The 20,708-nt window shown below is 34.8% G+C and overlaps 2 protein-coding genes across 2 annotated transcripts in view; one reads left to right on the top strand and one right to left on the bottom strand.

Annotated features, from left to right (window-relative positions):
• Positions 1-6,347, top strand: part of LRRTM3 (leucine rich repeat transmembrane neuronal 3) — a 156,611-nt gene extending 150,264 nt beyond the window's left edge. The window contains exon 3 of the mRNA XM_008145459.3: positions 6,138-6,347. Within this exon, the coding sequence (XP_008143681.2) occupies positions 6,138-6,347 (210 nt within the window). The remainder of the gene's footprint in view (positions 1-6,137) is intronic.
• The window catches only part of CTNNA3 (catenin alpha 3), a 1,343,669-nt gene that overhangs the window by 924,779 nt on the left and 398,182 nt on the right, over positions 1-20,708 (bottom strand). The window lies entirely within an intron of this gene.

Here is a 20,708-nt window from a genome sequence, read left to right as displayed (position 1 = left end):
CACTGAAAGCTGAGATGATGGTCAGCATTTCTTTAGCAAAATGTATTTCTTAATTAAGGTATGCACATTTTTTTGGCATAAAGCTACTATACACTTTCTCAAGTACATTATACTGTAAACATAACTTTTATATGTATTGGGAAACCAAAACATTCATGTGACTCCTTTATTGCAATGTTTGCTTCATTGTGGTGGTCTGGAACCAAACCACAAGATCTGAGGCATGCCTCTATTACTTTGAAAAATACTGTAATGCCTGTTTCCTATTTTATATATTAACTAGAAGCCCGGTGCATGAAATTCGTGCAAGGGGCTTGGTCCTCGCAGCTGTGGCAGCTTGCCTTGGCCCTTGCAGCCCTGGCTTCTTCAGGAAGGTCATCCAGAAGGATGTCCAGAAGGACATCTGGAAGGTCGTTCAGCTGCCTGGTATAATTAGCATATTATGCTTTTATTATTATAGATAGGTAGAAATAAATTTAATTGAACTGAAAATTCATTAAGTTTAATAGATAAAAACAAAAGATAATAGGACTCTGAATTACAACATAAAATAGAGAAAAATGTCTTGATAGTCATAAAGCCTACATCTCAAAAAATGAATTCCTTCATGAAGCCCATTTCTCTCTTTTGTTTTAAAATATATTTTTACTAGAAGCCCGATGCACGAAATTCGTGCAAGGGTAGGCCTTCCTTCCCCCAGCTGCCAGCACCAGCTTCCCTCTGGCACCCGGGACCCAGGCTTCCCTCAGGCCACCAGAAGGCACCTGGGACCAGGTTTCCCTCGCAGCCCCTGCTTCATCCGGAAGATCATCCGGAAGGATGTCCGGTCTAATTAGCATATTATGCTTTTATTATTATATATTGATTTCAGATAGGAAGAGAGAGGGATAGAGTGAGAGAAGCATCAATACTGAGAGAATCATTGATCTGTTGCCTCCTGCATGCCCCACAGCACTGGAGATCGAGCCCGCAACTGACAGGAAATCAAACTGTGACCTCCTAGTCCATTGGTCGATGCTCAACCACTGTGCAACACAGGCTGAGCCCATTTCTCTTGCTATATGCAGAACATTGAAATCAATAGCTACAAAACCCTACAGCATCATCCTTACACAACCTAGAGAGGTAGGATACTTGCTAGATAACATTTGGCCTATAAAATGGAGGATTTCCCCTGTGATATATAGGAACAGCATGAGCATTCTGCTCAAGAATAATCAGTGTTAATATTTATAGTTACTAAAAACTCTATTCAGAAAGAACACTTAACAAGCAAGCATTCCTGTTTTGCAATACTAGAAAGGAAAAATAACAGCCTTTTTATTATTTTCTCTCAAAAGTGGACTGTCATTTTCTCTTCCTCAGAGCATTGTACTTAAGATAATCCTTGCTATCCAACAGAAGAGATGTACAAGTGGCTTGTAACCCAATAGCCAAGATCTGGAAAGAGCCCAAGTCCCCATCAGTAGATGAGTAGATAGAAAAGCTGTGGTACTTTTACACAGTGGAATATTATGCAGCTGTAAAACAAATTTACAAAAAAAAGGAAATCTTACCTTTTGCGACAGCTTGGATGGACCTGGAGAGTATTACGCTGAGTGAAATAAGCCAGTCAGAGAAAGACAAATGCCATATGATCTCACTTCTATGTGGAATATATGAACCAAATAAACCGACGAATAAAATAGAAACAGAGGCATGTATACATGGAACAGACTGACAGCTGTCAGAGGGGTGGGATGTTGTGGGTCTGGGTGAAAGAAGGTGAAGGGATATATAGAGAGACACACAGACAATGTGGTAATAGCCAGAAGAAGGAGACTGGGGGTAGGTGGAAACAGGCAAAGAGGTGATAAATGGGGTGGAAAGAGACTTTGCTTTAGCCCTAGCTGGGTAGCTCAGTCAGTTAGAACATCATCCTGATACAACAAGGTTGTGGGTTTGATCCTCAGTCAGGACACATACAAGAATCAACCAGTGGAACAACAAAGTGATGATTTATCTCTTTCCTTCCCTTCCCTCCCCCTCGCTCTCTCTAAATAATTAATTTAAATTATTTTTTATAATTTTTTTATCACTGCTTTGAGCTATGGGCACATGATGCAGTGTGCAGATGATGGTTTGTTGAGTTGTACACTTGAAACCTGTATGGTTTTGTGAACCAATGTCAATCCAATAAAAAAAAAATTGCTTGTAACCAACTAATTAGAATAGGAGCAAAACATATGCATGTTCATATCTACACACATATATTGTACAAATATACATAGATGTTTACATAGTAAATATAGTTTAAAATGAGAATTTTTACTTAATCACAAATTGGAAACTTAAAAACATATTCTTTTCCTTTAAAATCACAAGCTCAAAATGACATATGAATAGGAAGAAGAGTTATTTTATTCTCTGACTCGGTAAATTTTTTATATGTAAAAGGTATTTATCATCAGTGTTGAGACAGACACTGGAAAATTACTGCTTAGGCAAGTACCATTGATGTCAACACAGTAAGCAGTTTAACGGAGTCAAAATTTTTCCTAAGGGGAGTTTCCTAAATAATGGGTCAGCTACTGCCTCTCATTATTAGAATAGCATGTAGTGATTTCTTAGCTCAGACTCTAGATGATATTGCTTTCTGGGGAGTAAGTTTTCATATCCCTGGATCTCTACAAGCTATGAAAAATTACCTCACCTGGAAAACAATGACCTAAAAGGAGTAAAGGGAACCATAAGTAATTATAAATAGTTCATGATATCAACATGCACCGAAAGAAACTGTTCTCTCTCTGAAAGCTATGACAAGAAGATTCTACAGACACTGAAACAGAGCCTACTAACCACAGGTCTGGGAAGCAGAGTCTTATTAGACTTGAATCTCCTACTGCCCTTCCCGGAACCATACTTCCTAGCTTAGTCAAGCAGCTAGGGCTGCTGCTCACTTCCATTTTATGAAATAACATATTTGGGTCATCTTCACGTAAGTTAACTGAGTGACTTATTGTCCAAAATGGAACCGTAAGCATAAACTGAGACTGCCCTGCTACGCCCTATGCATAGGGGAGAGCGTGGCTGTGGAACGCTCCTGATTCAGCATGTTCAAATGGAGAAAGAGACAGAGAGAATGAACAGAGTACGCCACGGTCAGCCTGGAAAGGGGAAAGAACACAGAGAGCACAAAGTCACTCGATGGTTATGTGGAGGAGGAGAAGAGGCTGCTTTCTTTACTGACTCGGTGACGAGAAGGGATTTACAGGGATTGTATCTGAGCCTCAAGGTGTTTAATGCCAATGGATAGCCTCTCCACACTACCCAGGCAGTATCCTAGTATGTACATATTATACATGGTATAGTATATCCACATGCATGTCTTATATAAGTAACAAATATATAATACTTGACTAGAACTAATGTGTCCTCCAAATTTGCATTTTCCATACCCGATTTAAATGATTTTGAGGTCATAATTGGCTACAAGATTGTACACATGTGTGTTTATTTATATATTGTGAGTATATGTATGGGATTTCCTATAAATACACATATGAATATATTCAATGCTAACTTAGATTTTCAAAATCATTTAGGTCAACCTGGGGAAAATCTACTATAATGTATTCAGATATGGTTACCTGTTAAATTCTACTTACTGATACATCATATTTTCTTGATATTAAGATGTAATCTAACTTAAGAATCACTTTCAATTGCAGGGGGAAAAATACACGTTAAACATCCACATTGATTGTAAGTGCTATCCCAGTTTTAGAAATAGAATTAACACAACTTGACATTGAAAAGTATAACCACAGGGTTGGGTGCTTTAAAAGAAGACGTATCCAAAAATAAGAAACTCTCTAAAGAAATTATGTGGAACATTTTAATAAATAATGAGAGCTAACAGCTTAACTGATACGGTTCAAATTAGGACTTGCACTCTGAGTACCAGTTGCCTTTAGATATTAAATCGAGCAGTAGATTGTGTGTGTGAGCACACACAGACACATAGAATAAACATATTATGGTTTATTATTTGTCCTAATCCTTACCATAGGAAACACAAATTACTCACATTAGACTTATTTCTAAGTAAGCCAGGAATGATGTAATATATATGACCCATAAGTTTTCATGGCAAATAAGAACAAATATATAAAATCCTAGAGATATATGACCCATAACACATTACAGAGCATCGATTTCCCAGCGGCTAATGTAAAACTCATGTACCCAATAACAGTTCTATTTTCATTCTCTTCTATAACTCAAATCTTTTCATGCTACACAATCACTTTTGCGTATTACCATATTGTAGTCACATGAGCTATTTCATCTGTAAAACCTGAGATTCTTACATTAAATGAGCACCTTTGGAAGCATCCTACTATTTTCTTTATGATCTTTTAATCACCTTAATTATTTTTTAAAGTGTATAATGTCTTTTATTCACATATCAGATAACTGCATGCTTCAAATTTAAAAATCCACAAAAAAATAAAGTTACTCAGGAATTTAATTTGATGAATTGAATTACATTTCTGTCTCCAAGGACTAAGCCCTGAACACCTGATACATTGAAATGTTCCTATTAAAAATAAACAATCATCTCAAAAGAAGTGAATACTATTATTTAAGAGAAAACAGAAATATTTGCTAAACCAATTTTTATTGAGAAAAAAATAAATATGGGTAGAATAGGAATGGAATAAGAAGAGGCAAAGAGGGTTCTTATACACAGAGAAAAGGATCAATAAAAGAATAAAACCTATACGTTATATTTTACGTAGTCTTGGGCTCTAATCTCAGCAGAAGTCAGAAAGGAATGTAGTCTGAAGTGCTCAAACAGAAATATATTTCATCCACTCACAAAGCAAGAGCAGCAGAAGATTTTATCCAAGGCAATTAGACATCATGATTTAGTAATTAGGATAGTAAACAGAGATCAAGGCTGCAGGAAAAATCTACTATAATGCATTCAAATATGGTTACCTGTTAAATTCTACTTACTGATACATCATATTTTCTTGATATTAAGATGTAATCTAAGAATCACTTTCAATTGCAAATCTGCCTACTTTTTAGGACAAGTTTCTGTCTTACTGAAAAACATGAGAATAATCTCTAGATTTTGACATCTGACATTTCAGACTACCCTTTGTCTGTAACATGTATGTTTCCTTCTGTCACATTGATCACTCTTGCCCTTTTCCTCATATCTCTAGATCTTGCATTTTTCACTAAACTTTCAATTAGCAAGGGAATCCTTTCCTGATATATATACCACTGGTTCCTTCAAACTAGCATCATCCTTTCATGCTTTTTAGATCTTCATAGGAGTCATAGATTCTTCCTGGGAGTTCTCTAAACCTAAATTTTAGATATATGGACCAAACCACAGACATTAATGTTTCAAAGAATTCTCATGGTGAAATAAATTTTAAGAAGTTATTGACACAGACAATAATAGTGCAGTGAAGGCCTGAGGGGTGTGGGACAGAGGGGGATAATAGGAAGAACAAAGGGGACATGTGTAATACTTCCAACAATAAAGATAAAGAAAAGAAAACGAAGTTATTGAGTAAGAAGAGCCAGAATGACTTGCATAGACAATTCTCTTCTCTGTGGTTTTCAAGTGTGCTTGAGGATTAACAGCACCAGCATCATATGGGAATTTGTAGAAATGCAAATTCCAGGTTCTGCCTCTGACCAACTGGATCAGAAACTCAGGGGATGGAGATGGGGGGGGTGAGGGGGGAGAGAGAAGCGGGGGAGAGGGCTGGCTTTCCACACATAACCAAGTAGTAGTTTTCTTAGTTCTGACTAAAGCCACACTTTTACCCCAGTGAAGAAAAGCGTTTTTCTGACTCTTCCAATGGAGATTTTAGCATGTTCAGAAACACGTAGGTTACTATTGGTCTGGAGGATCTAGACAAGAATCGGACAGCTTCATCCCAGACTTTAAAGCTGTCACACTGTGTTTATGAAAGAACCAGGGACATTAGTGGGGTGGCATGGGGACACCTGAGCCACATAACCATGGAGATGAGTCAGGTGAGCACTTTCACAGTCTTTAAATCTTGCCCCCAACGTTGTCTATCTTTTTATAACAGACTTTTCTCATGTCATTTTTTCCCCCCCAGATTCCTTTATCAATGAATGTGTCAACCTTTCTGGCCTACGACCAGCCCACAATAAGTTACTGTGGGGTGCACCATGAACTTCTCTCTCATAAGTCCTTTGAAACGACTGCACAGGACGATACGATGGAAACGCACCTAGAGACTGAGCTGGACCTGAGCACAATCACAGCAGCCGGCCGCATCAGTGACCATAAACAGCATCTGGCCTAACTGAGCTACATGGCAGCCAGGGGCTGCCACCAAACTGTAACCTCAAGGACAAAATGAGGAAGATTTGTTCCGTGTGGACTCCAAAAACAAAACAAAACAAACACCCCCTGTTAAACAAAAATCCAAGATTGATTCATGAAATAAAGAAGACATTAATTGTTTCAAGTCTATACTTTGTAATTAGCTAAGTTGTGCAGTATTTTTTTTTTTACTTAAACAGAGTATTTCCCTGAAAAAAAAAACAACAAATCTTTTTCCTCCAAAACTCATCCTACCTATCTGTAAAAACTGTACAGAGCTAATGTATTTTTCATATTGTAAAATTTCAATTATACAAACAACTGGTATGTACAGTACCATAATTTAATTACAGCTTACTTTACAAACTTTACACATTTCCGTTTCTAAAATTTTAAATTAACAAAAATTATTTCCTGTGTTATTCAGAGTTACTCCGTTTTGTAGGGACTGTTTTGTTACTGCTTTTGTGCCCAGAAACCTTGACTAAAATTCTGTGCTGTGAGAAACATGCACGATTTTTATCATGCTTACTGCGTAGAATTTTATCTACTTGTTCCAGAAATAATACATTAACCAAAAAAGGGTTTAATTGTTGAGACTTGTTAAGAAGTTCTTCAATTACATAGCCAGGTTTTTCTTATAAATGGAAAAAAAAATCAAAGATTTTTTTTAACACTTCTTCACAGACTTAACTGTTGCCTTGAATTACAGCCTAGTTTCTAAGCAGTGAACTGTAATGATAAAGAGGGATATTTTAACAACATATTTCTGAATGAATGACTCCTTATTTCATTCTTTTGAGTAACCCATTGTTAAGGGTGGAGGGGGAAGCATGGACAAAACATCACTGGAAACAAAGGCCGTAACCACAGCAACAGTCTTTGATACATTAAAAAGGTGCAGCTGTCAGTGACAAACAAAAACTTGTTATGCGTCTTATTTTCAGGCCAAGGTGGACAAATGTACAGCAGCGACTTTTCTCCTATTTAACCCAAAGTGGTTTACTTAAAAATAATCATCAGTCACGGCAAAATGTGGCTGGTTTTTAAGACAACTCTTCGTTTAGAAATGTGAGGCTATATTTTTGGGAACATTTCAAAGAATATATATGAATTTTTAATCTTTATGTGCCACATCAGTTCTCTCCTGGGGAAGGAGCCTAAACATCTACAGCTCATTCAATATAGATGTGAGCCTTGGTGGAGAACTTGACCATGCAAGTCGACTATACACATCCCAATATGTTTATATTGCCATCATAATGAGAGTCACCTCCAGATTATCTGAAAAATAACCCAGAGTAATTTGAAACCACCCCAGATCATATGTTGATTATAGAATTGTATTATATAGTTAATTCAAATCAAATTGTGAATACCTGACTTTTTAGATGCTGAAATAATCAACTTGTTTCTGGTATTTGCTTGACACAGGTTACTGTTTGAAAATATTTCTATTTTATCTGTGGTATTCACATTCTTTTGTGTGTTTTTTAAATATAAAACTATAAGTTTCCATTGTTATTGCACTAGAAGAAGTGCTTTTTTATGTTGTCATTTTATAATTATGACATCAAAAATAGGTTGAAAATATGTCAATCTTACAGGGGGTCAAACACTCAGAAACAACGAAGAAAACAATTTGTGAAACCCAATGTCAAAGGTTTAATATTTTTATTTCTTCCAAAGAAATCATATCTACAAAAGTCTAATTTTATCATGGCAAATTTAAGAGCAACTTCTAGAAGAACCAACTTTAAAAAATATAGAGAGCAAATTTTTTTAAAAAATATACAAAGTCAGAAAGAAAAAAACAAAATGTTGAAAAAGGCAAACTCTCTTACTAATTTAAATTAAACTTAATGTTACAGTACTTGTATCAACTATTAACTTCACATATTTTACAACATATTTTGCATAAATTATTTGCTATTCAAATTTTTTTGTCATTTTAAGTCAAATTTTAATCTTTAGTTTTTCTAATTTTTAGTTTACTTGCAGAGTATTCTTAATTCTCTAAATTCAAAAAATTGCTTTGCACAGTTAGCAAATTTATATAGTTAATTATAAATATATTATTTGTGTGTCTAAAATCAAATGCCAAATTTTATTTACAATGTAAATCAAAATGTCATTTGTAATTTTCCTCATTAGAAAGTTGGACTTGCAAATATTCAAGCATCATTTAATTTCCAGACATTTTCAAATTGATAAATGACTATAAAAATTTTTAGGTTCCAGGGAGCCTCACAGATACATGCCATTCATTTTTTGAAGCAAACCACTTTCTTTCAACAGTTTAAGTTCATCTAAAGTGAACAACTTGAATAGAAGCAGTCACCTTGGAACCCTAGCTTTGTGCATCTGAGGATTTACTACAGTAAGCATCAACTAAACTGAGAATTTTAAGATTTCTCATATTTGAAATTAAAATATCTTTAACAAGGAGGAGGAGGAGGAGGGAGAAGAGGAGAAGGAGGAGGAGGAAGCTGCAACAGCAGCTGGGTTATTTGTCTGCTTCATTTTTATACTGTCATGTCCAGGGGTAGGGGTGGTGGAAGTAAAGACCTGCTAGAGGAGATTGTGTCTGGAATCATGATCATCTATTTACAATTTATATATTTGTGTCTGAAATCTTTATTTCTAATCTATCTTTTTCACATTCAATAATCTTCCTAACCACCCTGTTCCCATGTCTCCCTTCCTGTCTATGCTCACCTGTTTAAACAACTGAAATGTTTATGTAGTTGAAGTTGAAAAACGCAGAATTTGACCCAACATGGTTATAGTAACAGCAATATCTGTGGCAAACAATCAAGTTATGCAGTGTTTTGACGTTTACAAACACATTTCACATAAAGCTTCTCATTTTGTCTTCATAACCACCCAATGAAGACACATTAATTAATCTCAAAGAAGTTGAGACTCGCCCAAGACACATGGCTAATAAATGGTAGAACTGAATCATTCTCAAAATTCAGAGCCTGTTAGTTTCTCTACTATACTAATATAAGCCTGCTCAGAGGCAGAGATATTAAGCAGAATGAAAAAAAAATTAACATTTTAACATGTTCAGTAATCTCTGATCTAATTCAGTTCCTCTATCTGTATATAACACATGGACTAAATGAAATTTTTCTGTGTGCTACTCTGGGCTCTCACATTCCCAGTAAAACTCTTTGTTCAAAAAGTATAGCAAGTCATAGATTTCTTAACATACCATATCATCGGTAAGGATGCAGCTCAGTTACTTACAGGAAGTGGATGTTTATTGGCCCCAAGGTACAAACATAAAATCGAGAAGCACAAGAAAAGAAACCAAAGACCATCTAAATTGAGATTGCTTGAGTAGTTATAAAACAGATCCACAGTGAGAAATTTTACACATGTTCAACTGAACACATATTCAATTCAGAGCTAATTTGAAAGACCTTCATAATTTTTTTGTTTATTTGTTTCAGCAAGAGTACTTCTTGAAACATGAATTCTTATACTTGTTTCAACAGAGAACAATTTTTTTCTATTCTCCTTTTAATAAAAAATGAATTGCAATTTATACAAACTGATGTATAGATGCAAAAACATGCTAATAGGCAAATAATATTTTACTAATCAGCTCATTTTTAATCGAGTCTCTAGTCCTACTCCCTCCTGAATGTTCTAGAAAATCATAAAACCATACGGATTTTAATATGTTATATTTTTAAAGGAAAGAAAGTTTGTTCAAATTTAACATTTAAGACAAATGACATAATCCTGATTTTATCAGTCCGGCTTCCCAAACTGCTAAGACATAGCAAAACCTTTTTGCAAAAATATTTTCTAAAATAAAATCACCATATATGAGAGTAAGACATATTGGTTTTTTGTCTGCTCCTCACTAAAAAGCCGATATCATCTCTCAAACGAAACATTCAAAATAAGTAAAGAAATTGAAAGCATAATAATAGGTGCTGGTGTGAACTATCTGGAAGCTGGAATAAAGAAAATCAGATGTGCTGAGTAGATGGCAGCACATCAAGGGAGAGGAAATGGACTGGCAGATACTTGGTTTCAGGAAGGATGGAGGTGAGAAATCTCTAGAGTGGCACATCTTATCACTGGCATAGCTCTTAACAGTTTACCACTCTGGGTAATAAATAGTTTAACAATCTGGTAACAAAACAAAAAAAGTGGCAGGTCCTAATGGGCTGGTTATGCAGTAAGCACCCAAAAGAATTGGTCTGGCAGCAAGTAAGACCTTACCTTCTCAATTCACCACAGCTGTTTCTAACAAGAGAAGTACCAAGAGCAGGGGACCCAGATCAATGCTTTCAAAACCCTGACATACCCACTAAGGTAGACTGACAATAAGCAATTGTGCTTCATTTCACAACAACTGTAATAGGAAAAAAATATTTGAAAAGTAAAAAATACCAGGTCTCTCGTGGCTTGCATTATTATTTTATTGTGAGAGGAGACTGCTTATATTTAATATTTTTAAATTTGAGGGTAATATTTGTGCTTTTAAAAATGCAGTTGATTATTTACCTTTCTATTAAAGACAGTGATCTTAAAGCAAGAGAGTGCCTTGGCCATCTAGGACTTAGAGAACTCGAGTGAGTTTTTTCCTCCTTTCTCCCAAACATTTATAAATTTTATTTTATATGATATGTGTCTTACTGAAAAACAAAGTGAAAATTTGTTTTGTATAAATCAAATAACATTTAAAATGTATCAAAGAACCTTGTGATAAAGGATTCTTAAAGTAAATCCTTTTTGTTTTCTAATCTAAAGCAACATGCACTAATTTATCTTTTGTAACTTGATTTCCATCTATCTTGTGTTATACAAAGAACTGCATGACTTTGAAGGGTCTATGATGCTGTCTTTGCCCAGACTACAGAAAATGAAGGATTGGCTCTAGGTTTTGAGCTGGTATATAGACACTACAGAGTAATCATTTTCAGTCAGTTTCACTTACTGAAGTTACCTGGATTAGTGAAAAAATAGTATCGAGATGAGTGCATAAAGTTGAGCGTTGTTTTGTTTTGTTTTTCTATTTATTGGTTTACACTTTTAACACTTATCATATCCTACAAGATCAAAATGACCCCAAGTCCCTTGGGTCCAGAATTTACTGAATTTCTGAACCAGAAATATATTTACTGAATCAGAATCTGTAAACTTAATCTCTGATGCATATTAAGCTTTATAAAATATTATTCAAATGAATTCACTTTTACCAAGTCATCTAACTGCTTTTTACTCTAGTCTGAAATTATTAATTCCTGTGCTCTCCTAAGTCCATGTGAATCTGGTATTCTAAGCCTGACTGGAGGAATACACACAAAGGACAACTACACGCACACGGGTCAGGCGATTTCCCGACAGACTGTGTTGTTTATATAGATTCTGCTCTCCATTAGCTCTTTCAACAGGAATATCTGAAAAGAGTCTTCAGTCAGCTGGGTTATTCACTTTGTTAACTTATTTGCTCCTACAGATAATAATATAACAGTTGAAAAGCTGGAGGTGTGGAGAGAGGATGTTATCAGGCCACTGTGCTGGCCTCATCTCATTCTCAAACCATTTTAAGAAATAGGTCTAACCACCCATTTTTAAAAAGAGGAAAATAAGGATCATGATAACTGAATGACTTGCCAAGGCTCATACAGCAGAGTTGACAATTCTAATCTAGTTCATCAGACTCTAAGGATGTGCTCCTACCTCCCAATAGCACATTTTCAAATGTGAAAAAAGACCGTAATCAATAAAATTAGGTTCATATATTTTAATAAATGGTGTAGAGACTTCATAAAAAGAATATACCTCACTATTCTTAAACAGAAAAGTTGCATAAAGTATTTCACACTGTTGAAATTTCCTTCAATATCCAAGTCAGCAGCAACCTGATGGAAAGAAATATTCATTACTTCCTTGAACTTTTATACACTGTTTCTTAAAAAGAGTGGACATATGAAAAATAACCCTTAAAAAGATAAATACTCCCAAATATTCATATTGTATTTTTATTTCCTATTTCCCTAACATATTATGAAACTATTTTAAAATACAAGTAGATTTCTACAATATAATTTTCAACTCATCTTAAAAAATGGAGGGAAAGTTGTCAATAGAAGCAAAAACTATATAGATGAATAGTCAATAAGGTAACCAAATGCAAAGAACAATGTAAAGAAAACCACCAATAATTTATAGTTATAATGTGTTTTTTTTTCTTTTTACTGAATTTATTGAGTTCATTGTAGTCCAAGTGTCCATCAGTAGGTGAGTGGATAAAAAAGCTGTGGTACATTTACACAATGGAATACTACTAGGCTGTATAAAAGGAGGAAATTTTACCCTTTGCAACAGCATGGGTAGATCTGGAGAACATTATGTCGAGTGAAATAAGCCAGGAAGAGAAGATAAATACTATATGATTTCACTCATATGTGGAATCTAATGTACATTCAAAAATGTTTACTCACAATGACATAGCTTGGATTGCAGAATATTTCCTAGGAATGACTATATGTGGGACTATTTTTATAGGAGCATTATTACTTACACAAATGACCTGAGATCTGGGAGTACACTACATAGAGGCAGGAAGATAACCTTTATAACAATATAGACTCTGCTTGTCCTATTACTCAGAACATAATACATATAGTTTAAGTTAAATATATATAATTTTCCTTGTTAAGACAATGCAAATTTTTCATCATTATGTTAAGGTGGCCAAATAAGAATATTTAAGTTTATTTTTAAACTCAAATAAATCTTCCTCACTCTCAGCTATTATCAAATGATTCTTAAACAGTTTCTTGATTCCATTAGTGTCTCTAGGAGCTTTTTATTAAACCACTAGAGGCCCAATGCACGAAGATTTGTGCAAGGATGGGCCTTCTTTCGATGCTGCCTTTTCTCTGGCCCGGAGCCGCCTTTCCACCTTCCCACACTGCCCGGAGGCCCGGAGTGGCTGGGGTGGTGTGGAAAGCCCCCAGCTGCTCAGCGCCTGTGTATGCGAATTAACCCGCCATCTTTGTTGAGTTAATTTGCATACTCACTCCTGATTGGCTGGTGGGCATTGCAAAGGTACGGTCAATTTGCATCTTTCTCTTTTATTAATGTAGATCGTGCAACCAGCTCTTCTATTTCTCCCAGAATTTGCACAAGCCCAAGAAACTGTAATTAGGAAATTACATTAGCATGTTGCTCCATTACACTATCCAAAAGTAGCATCTACTTAAAACACCTTTGTCTTTTATGATACATGTGTGATCCAACAGCTAGTAAAATACTCTGTAGGTCTCATTTCTACTAAAAACTACCACTATTGTGATCAAACTATGCTAAAACCTTACAGCAATTTATAAATCTGGCAAAGAAAGCAGCTCTAGCATCCTGAATCAATATCAATACATCTGTTTATTCTGGCACTACCACCTGTACAGAAATAACTGAAATGCCTAATTTATCTGAAATATCTAGAGTAATTCTGATTTTGGACAACACAGATGCTCCTGGGTTGAAAATGTGGTGACAGACAAAGAAGAGGAGAAAAAATAACATGCTGAGAGGTAAGTGAATGAAATGTAATATAGCAGGCGTCCTCAAACTACGGCCCGCGGGCCACATGCAGGTGTTTTTGCCGTTTTGTATTTTTACTTCAAAATAAGATATGTGCAGTGTGCATAGGAATTTGTTCATAGTTTTTTTTTAAACTATAGTTTGGCCCTCCAATGGTCTGAGGGACAGTGAACTGGCCCCCTGTAATATAGTCTCAATAACCTGCAAGTAATTTTTAAAACTGAGAGTAGGAATTAAAATTTACAGTAACATTTATGCTATCAAATGTCATCAGGAAAAGCCAATATGGACATTAGGAACCTAATAGCGAACAGATATTTGTGATGGTAATACATATTAAAGAGATAGAATTAATTTCACCAAAAGAGAATATATATCAAGAATAAAAGTTAGTTCAAGAACTGTCACAATTACTTATCCAGAGAGAAACTGAAAAATCAGAGTAAAAGATCCAAACTAAATACCAAATGCTCTTTTCAAGATCAATTTTGACATAGCCCAAAAGTATAAACCCCAAATTTTTGCTTCAACTATATGAGTGATTACATAAATTCATATATACCTCATCAAAACTCTAATGTTGACAAATGAATTGTATTTAAATATACTCCATCTGTTCTTATAGTTTTACATCAATGATACATTTTCACTTAATTACAGATCTATAAGTATAATGCCCTAAGCAATCTGATGAAAATGTGGTTAAAGATTGGACCAACCCTGTCATTTTGCTCTCCTACACAGCCATTATTACATTAGCATGTTCGCCAAGGTGGGGAGCTGGGAAAATAGTTTCCAAAGTCCTCTCTAGCATTTCCTGACCTAGACACTTTTTTCATCATCTATGGGTCTAATTTGATATTCACTTACTAGAGGCCTAATGCACGAAATTCGTGCAAGAGTAGGCCTTCTTTCCCCCAGCTGCTGGCACCGGCTTCCCTCGCAACCCCGGCTTCATCCAGAAGGATATCCGTTCTAATTAACTTTTATTATTATAGATAACCTAAGGAAATTACTGCCTTGAGATAAGAGCCTAGAAGCCCATCCCAGCTACAGCCTGACTATACTTATGAGATATCTAGGAAAAGATACTGAACATTTCTGAACTCTATGCCATCTGGAGAAAAACTCGAGATCTTTGTATGTAGACACTTCTCCACCTTTAGAATTGATGGAATCTTAAGTTCAGTTTAAGTATATACCGTACTTTCTGGCATATAAGATGACTTTTTAACCCAGGAAAATCTTCTCAAAAGTCGGGGGTCTTATAAGCCGGAAAATACGGTAGGTTAGAAAAATCTCTGACAATGTATATCAGATTGCTTAAAACCCAAATACCGTATTTTCCGACATATAAGACCCCGACTTTTGAGATTTTCCTGGGTTAAAAAAAGTCGTCTTATACACAGGAAAATACGGTACTTCAAAACTGCTTGCCAGTTTCCTCTTTAATAAACTTCAAACTTGAGTTTCTTGAGTCATTGATGGTTATGTCAAAATGAACCTTGTCATACTTAATAATTTTGTGCAAGAATAACATAAGGCTGAAGTAGAAGCCCTTATTAACTTTTCCTTGCCTTTGATTCTTGTTATAAGATAAAAATATTTGAGTTCAATATGACCCCTAGGTACAACTATAAAAGGATTGGGAGAAGAATGTTCTAACAGATAAACACTGTGTAATATAACTGAAATGTAATTTTGTAGTTACTTCTTTTTAACTTAGTAATTTGATATAGTTTTCAGATAAGTTAAGTACATGCCTTCCTACTACTGAGAATTTAAATATTATTCTCTATAAAGATATGATTTTATTGTCATATACTTTCTCTTTCTGAGGATGAATCTCAGACAACTGATTGTGCTCTATAATTGCCATGCAAAGGAATTTCTACTTATCTTGAGAAAATACTAATTACTTTAAGACAAAATGATAACGAACATTTAAGGAATACTTACTTTCTAAGCATTTTCTATATATTAATTCACTTAATCCTCATTAATGTGGTTAATGGGATTAATAAAAACCCTAGGAAGTTAAGTACTACAGTTATCCCCTTAAGATGGAAAATGATACCCATAGTGATTATGTAACATACAGCTACTAAATTGTGAAGAAAGAATTCAAGTCCATATGATAGATATAATGACAAAGTGACTCCTACCTACTAACTGCACATTTCAGGTTCACTTCATAAGCTCAACCCTTACATTTAAGTCTATTCACTTAAGGCTATAACTAAGGCCATTTTATCAATGGATGCACTTATTACATACCGAATATACATCTAGTGAAAAGTAAATATCTTGTGATATATAAAAGAGTATGTGATATAGTCCTTGTTCTTAAGGGGCTGATAGTCTTAGCAAAAAGAAAAGATATCCAGGGGGAGAGATCAACCAAAGGACTTGTATGCATGCATATAAGCCTAACCAATGGACACAGACAACAGGGGGGTGAGGGTATGAGCGGGGCGGGAGGGGGGGGGGGTTGGGAGGGTAATGGGAGGATGAGGCCACATATGTAAAACCTTAAAAAAAGAAAAGATATCCACATTAAGCAATCAGAAGATGAAATCATAGTTAGTAGAGTTGTTGTGAATAACTATGGGCAAAAATGAAAATTGAGATAGAACTTAAGAGTAACAATACTTGGGCCTGACCGGGTAGCTCAGCTGGGTAGAGCATAGTCCCAATATGCCAAGGTTGTGAGTTTGCGGGTTCAATCTCCATCAGAGCATATACTAGAGTCAACCAATAAATGCATAAATAAGTGGAACAAAAAAATCAATGTCTCTCTCTAATTAATAATTTTTTTTAAATCTAGAAAAAATACCTTTAAAAGATGAAAAATAAAAGACTAGCAGTATTCAGAGGGGCAATATGAGGAGAGGGAAGTAAAAAAGAATATTATATTTTTATTTATGGACATCTATTATTCCAATAGTATCTGTTAGATTCATTCTTGCCTGGCAAGGAAAAAACAACCTCAGTTTTTGTCCTGATTACCTAAAAGTTCAGAGCCAAATTTTACCCTGGCCACACTTTTCATCATTCTATATGGACACCAATATTCTTCCACCTTTTTTTTCCAACTGTTTTTTTTTTCTTTATATTCCTATTTATTCATTGTTTAATCTTTCTTTGGTGGTGGTGGTGTGGATCATATTAATCCTTTGTGGAAAGTGTTACTAGTATGTTGGATTTTGCCAGTCACATAATTCACACCTGTCCTGAAAGCTCTACTCCACACTCCTAATTGGAGTTTGGAGGCATTGTAGGTGTCTATGGGTAAGAGCTCTTCTAGAAATCCGGGATTTTAATAGTTTCAGAGTCTAGCATATTGCTCAGATAGGTAACTACTTAGTTTCTTTCCATCTATAATGTTAAAGAAGAATTTTTTTTAAAGTTCCCCTCCCACAATCTTATAAATTTAATCCTCAAATTAAAAGCATTCAATTTAGCCATTTGTGATAAATACAGAACATCTGCAAATTTATTAAATAATAAATTAATAAAGTAATTAATTAATGCAATGGATTGTCAGAAGTTCTTTTTGTTGTGTTTTTTTTTTTAACATGTCCCATGCAATTATAATCTCTGTGTGTCAAAAAGCTTATATTACAGCTCCGACCTCAGGAATATGTGAAAAAATGTGGAAAAGGTGTATTCACCTGTACAGTTTAAATTTCATCAATTACTGGTTATGACATCTGATGTTAAAGTGAATGGAAATTAGGTTATACATAGTCTTTTTATTTTATTCTACTACTATGAAATGATTCTTAAAAAAACTGAAAAATTATCAGTCAGGTGGCCAGTTCATCTGATATGGCAATTAGCACAATTGCTCTGGTAGCTGTTTAGTGTCATTAACTCTTCCCTTCTTTAAATATGTTGTGTTTTCCTTAGCTAACACCTCTCTTTATAAGAATACTATGATTCCCTAAGGATTCCATTTTTTTTGTTTGGTGCTTAAGGCAATTTCTTATTAAATCCTCAACAACGCACCTTGCATTATGCTGAGCCAAAACAGTGAAAGTGAATTCATTAACTAGTTCAAGGCGTAATTTCCTCATCTTTCCACTTAGGAAAATGAATATATTTTAATTTTAGAACTTAAGAACATGCCGATATAAACATGAAGTGAGCTCATCATGCACAATGCTATTTTAATGAATACCAAGGGAATCTTAATGTTCTTCTAAAATACTCTCGTGGATTTTGAAGAGTGTGTGGTATGGCAGAGCCATCCATGAGAATCCCCAATATATGGAATTATTTTTCACAAATAAAATGCTTATACAATTTTATTTAAGATAGTGTGGCCTGTGTTGTATTGTAGTAAATGAGTGTGTAAAACTGAATTCATTAGGCTGCACCTATTTCTGTCATATTAAATACCTAAAACATACTTAAGGTGAATGCTTCAAAAGTTACCTTTGAAATGTTACATATGTAGGGTCCCTAATTTCTTAGTGACTATAAATAATAACAGCCTTTAGGGTTCTAAAGTTTCATGACTTCCTTAATTCCTATCAGGAGACAGCAAAATCTATTCTGAGAAACTCCATTTGGATTACAAAGAACATTAACGTGCTTTTCCTATCATGGGGTCTGAGATTGTTAGGGTGAGCGTGAAATACTCACATTTACATTCCTGAACTCATAGGAGCAGGATGGAATGGTGATAGAAAATAATTGGAGAATCTTTAGAAAGACTTTGAGAAATATTAGATCTCCATCTGCTGGTTGGAAATTTCAGGTTCATAGGGGATAAAGCTAGCTAACACGCAGGCTCTCTGAACACACCTTTCTTTTTCAGGTTCGTACCCCATCTACTTTCAAAAAGACATCACAATTTATGGAGGAAATCATCTGCATAATTAAACATTTTAAGCCAGTGGTCACTAGGAGACAAGCTGCATTTTATTATTGCTGTTGAATTTCCCATTGCACATTAAATTTGCTATAAATTCATTCCCTCAAAAAATCTTGCCTCGAAAACACTTACAAAAAATAGAAAGGACAACAAAATAAGAAAAGCAGAGATGGGCTAAAAACTGAATAAAGTATAATAGTAAACTTACCATAATTTAATTCTAAGTAAGACTTGATATAAATAATTTATCATTCCTTTGAATTATTTGAAGTAAAAGTATATTAAATTTCTCCATTTCATTAGGACAAATCATAGGTGGCTTTGGTTGAAAATTAGGCAATAAACAATTAGTTTCAGGGCCCTCAATAAGCCACAGAGAGATTAACATATTATTCTGCTTATTTTACTTTCCTTCTCCACATCTCTGTCTTCCTCTTTCTTTCTCTCTCTCATTTGAGTGATACATGATATACACACATGTGCTGACATTGCTGACATAGGAAGTGTGACAAGACTGAAAAGGGAAAAGCTTACATTAATTTTTCTTGAAATGTGAATTTTCCAGTTACACGATATCATGTAGCTCTATTAGTTCACCAAAAAGTATAAATAAGGTTATCTTTAACTCAGAACCAGTCCTGACAACCCAAACCTAGGTTCCGAAGTCTTTTTTCAATAAACTGAACATGCTAGAGCTTAAAATTATTCTCTTTAAAAAAGATATTTTGACATGTTTCATAAAAGCAGTTCTTTGCTTGTGGCTGGACAGTAGAATTTCCATGAAACCCTTGAGTAGTCAAAGACGTGGCTTTTCGTGACTATCCTAGGGTACTCCAGAAGCTTTGTTAATGAGACTGGCTAAAAAAGAAATTAAAGTATCTCTTAAAAATATTTTTTCTCAAACCAGTATATGGTGGGAAGTTATCCATTGGAATGTATTTGCATGTGGTTATTGTAATGGATGGTAGGATGAAAAGAAACCCACTACAGAACATTCTTACCAGTTTCTTGGTATCCCAGGCAACACACCAATCTCCTCAGGAATATCATTGTAATTTTTTAATCAATGAAAAGTACCCACACTATTCACCTGCTATTGATGATTAAATTCACAAATGGTGAGGTTCTTACCAAAGCAAACCCTGAAGCCTCTAGCATTTAAGTTATTTCATTCGGGGAGGGGGGTGTCATTTAGAAATAAGAGCACCACTTAGTAATAAATTATGTGCAAGTCACTCCAGCACAGTGTATTTCAATCACTTCAGTATTTTTATCTCCCTAAAAAATGTGTCAGAAATGAGGCATGAAAAGCTATTAACTGAATTATTCACACATTGAATAGATGTTGTCAGAGTGTTCTTTCAATGGAAATAATAAACTGATCTATTTATAACTGGTAATTATGATAATACACCTTCATTTTCCACTCTTTCTAGTATATTATAGATATTTTATAATTGTCTTATTTCATACCTGTGCTTAAATCATATGCTTCCATAAAAATTTCTTCTTCCTCAGGCTTTCCCTTAACTTCCTTTAGCTTGGGATGCAATTAAAATGTTTCAACTCACTTGATTCCCTTTTGTCTGTTTTCTCCTCGAATTTTCAGATTTTACCCTGGAAGAATTGATCCAGACCTTAAATTTATGCAACTGGAGATCATAAATCTGAATTTTAAGCAGATGCAGAATACATTATATAGTCACTGTAGAGTGAATCTCGTCAGCACTTATTTGTTCAAGTTCACCTTATTTTCTCTCAGAGATAGAGGGAAACAGCAAGTAAAGGAAGATAACAGAGGCTGATGTTTACTGCAAAAAGAGAAAAAAAATTTCCTCTTAAGAATCAAGGTAGGAAGACTCACTTCATCCTGTTTTTAAA

The sequence above is a fragment of the Eptesicus fuscus genome, chromosome 17 (assembly GCF_027574615.1).
Source record: "Eptesicus fuscus isolate TK198812 chromosome 17, DD_ASM_mEF_20220401, whole genome shotgun sequence".
NCBI classification, from domain to species: Eukaryota; Metazoa; Chordata; class Mammalia; order Chiroptera; family Vespertilionidae; genus Eptesicus; species Eptesicus fuscus.
The sequence above is the reverse complement of the archived record's forward strand: the minus strand, read 5'-3'. Positions and strand labels throughout refer to the sequence as shown.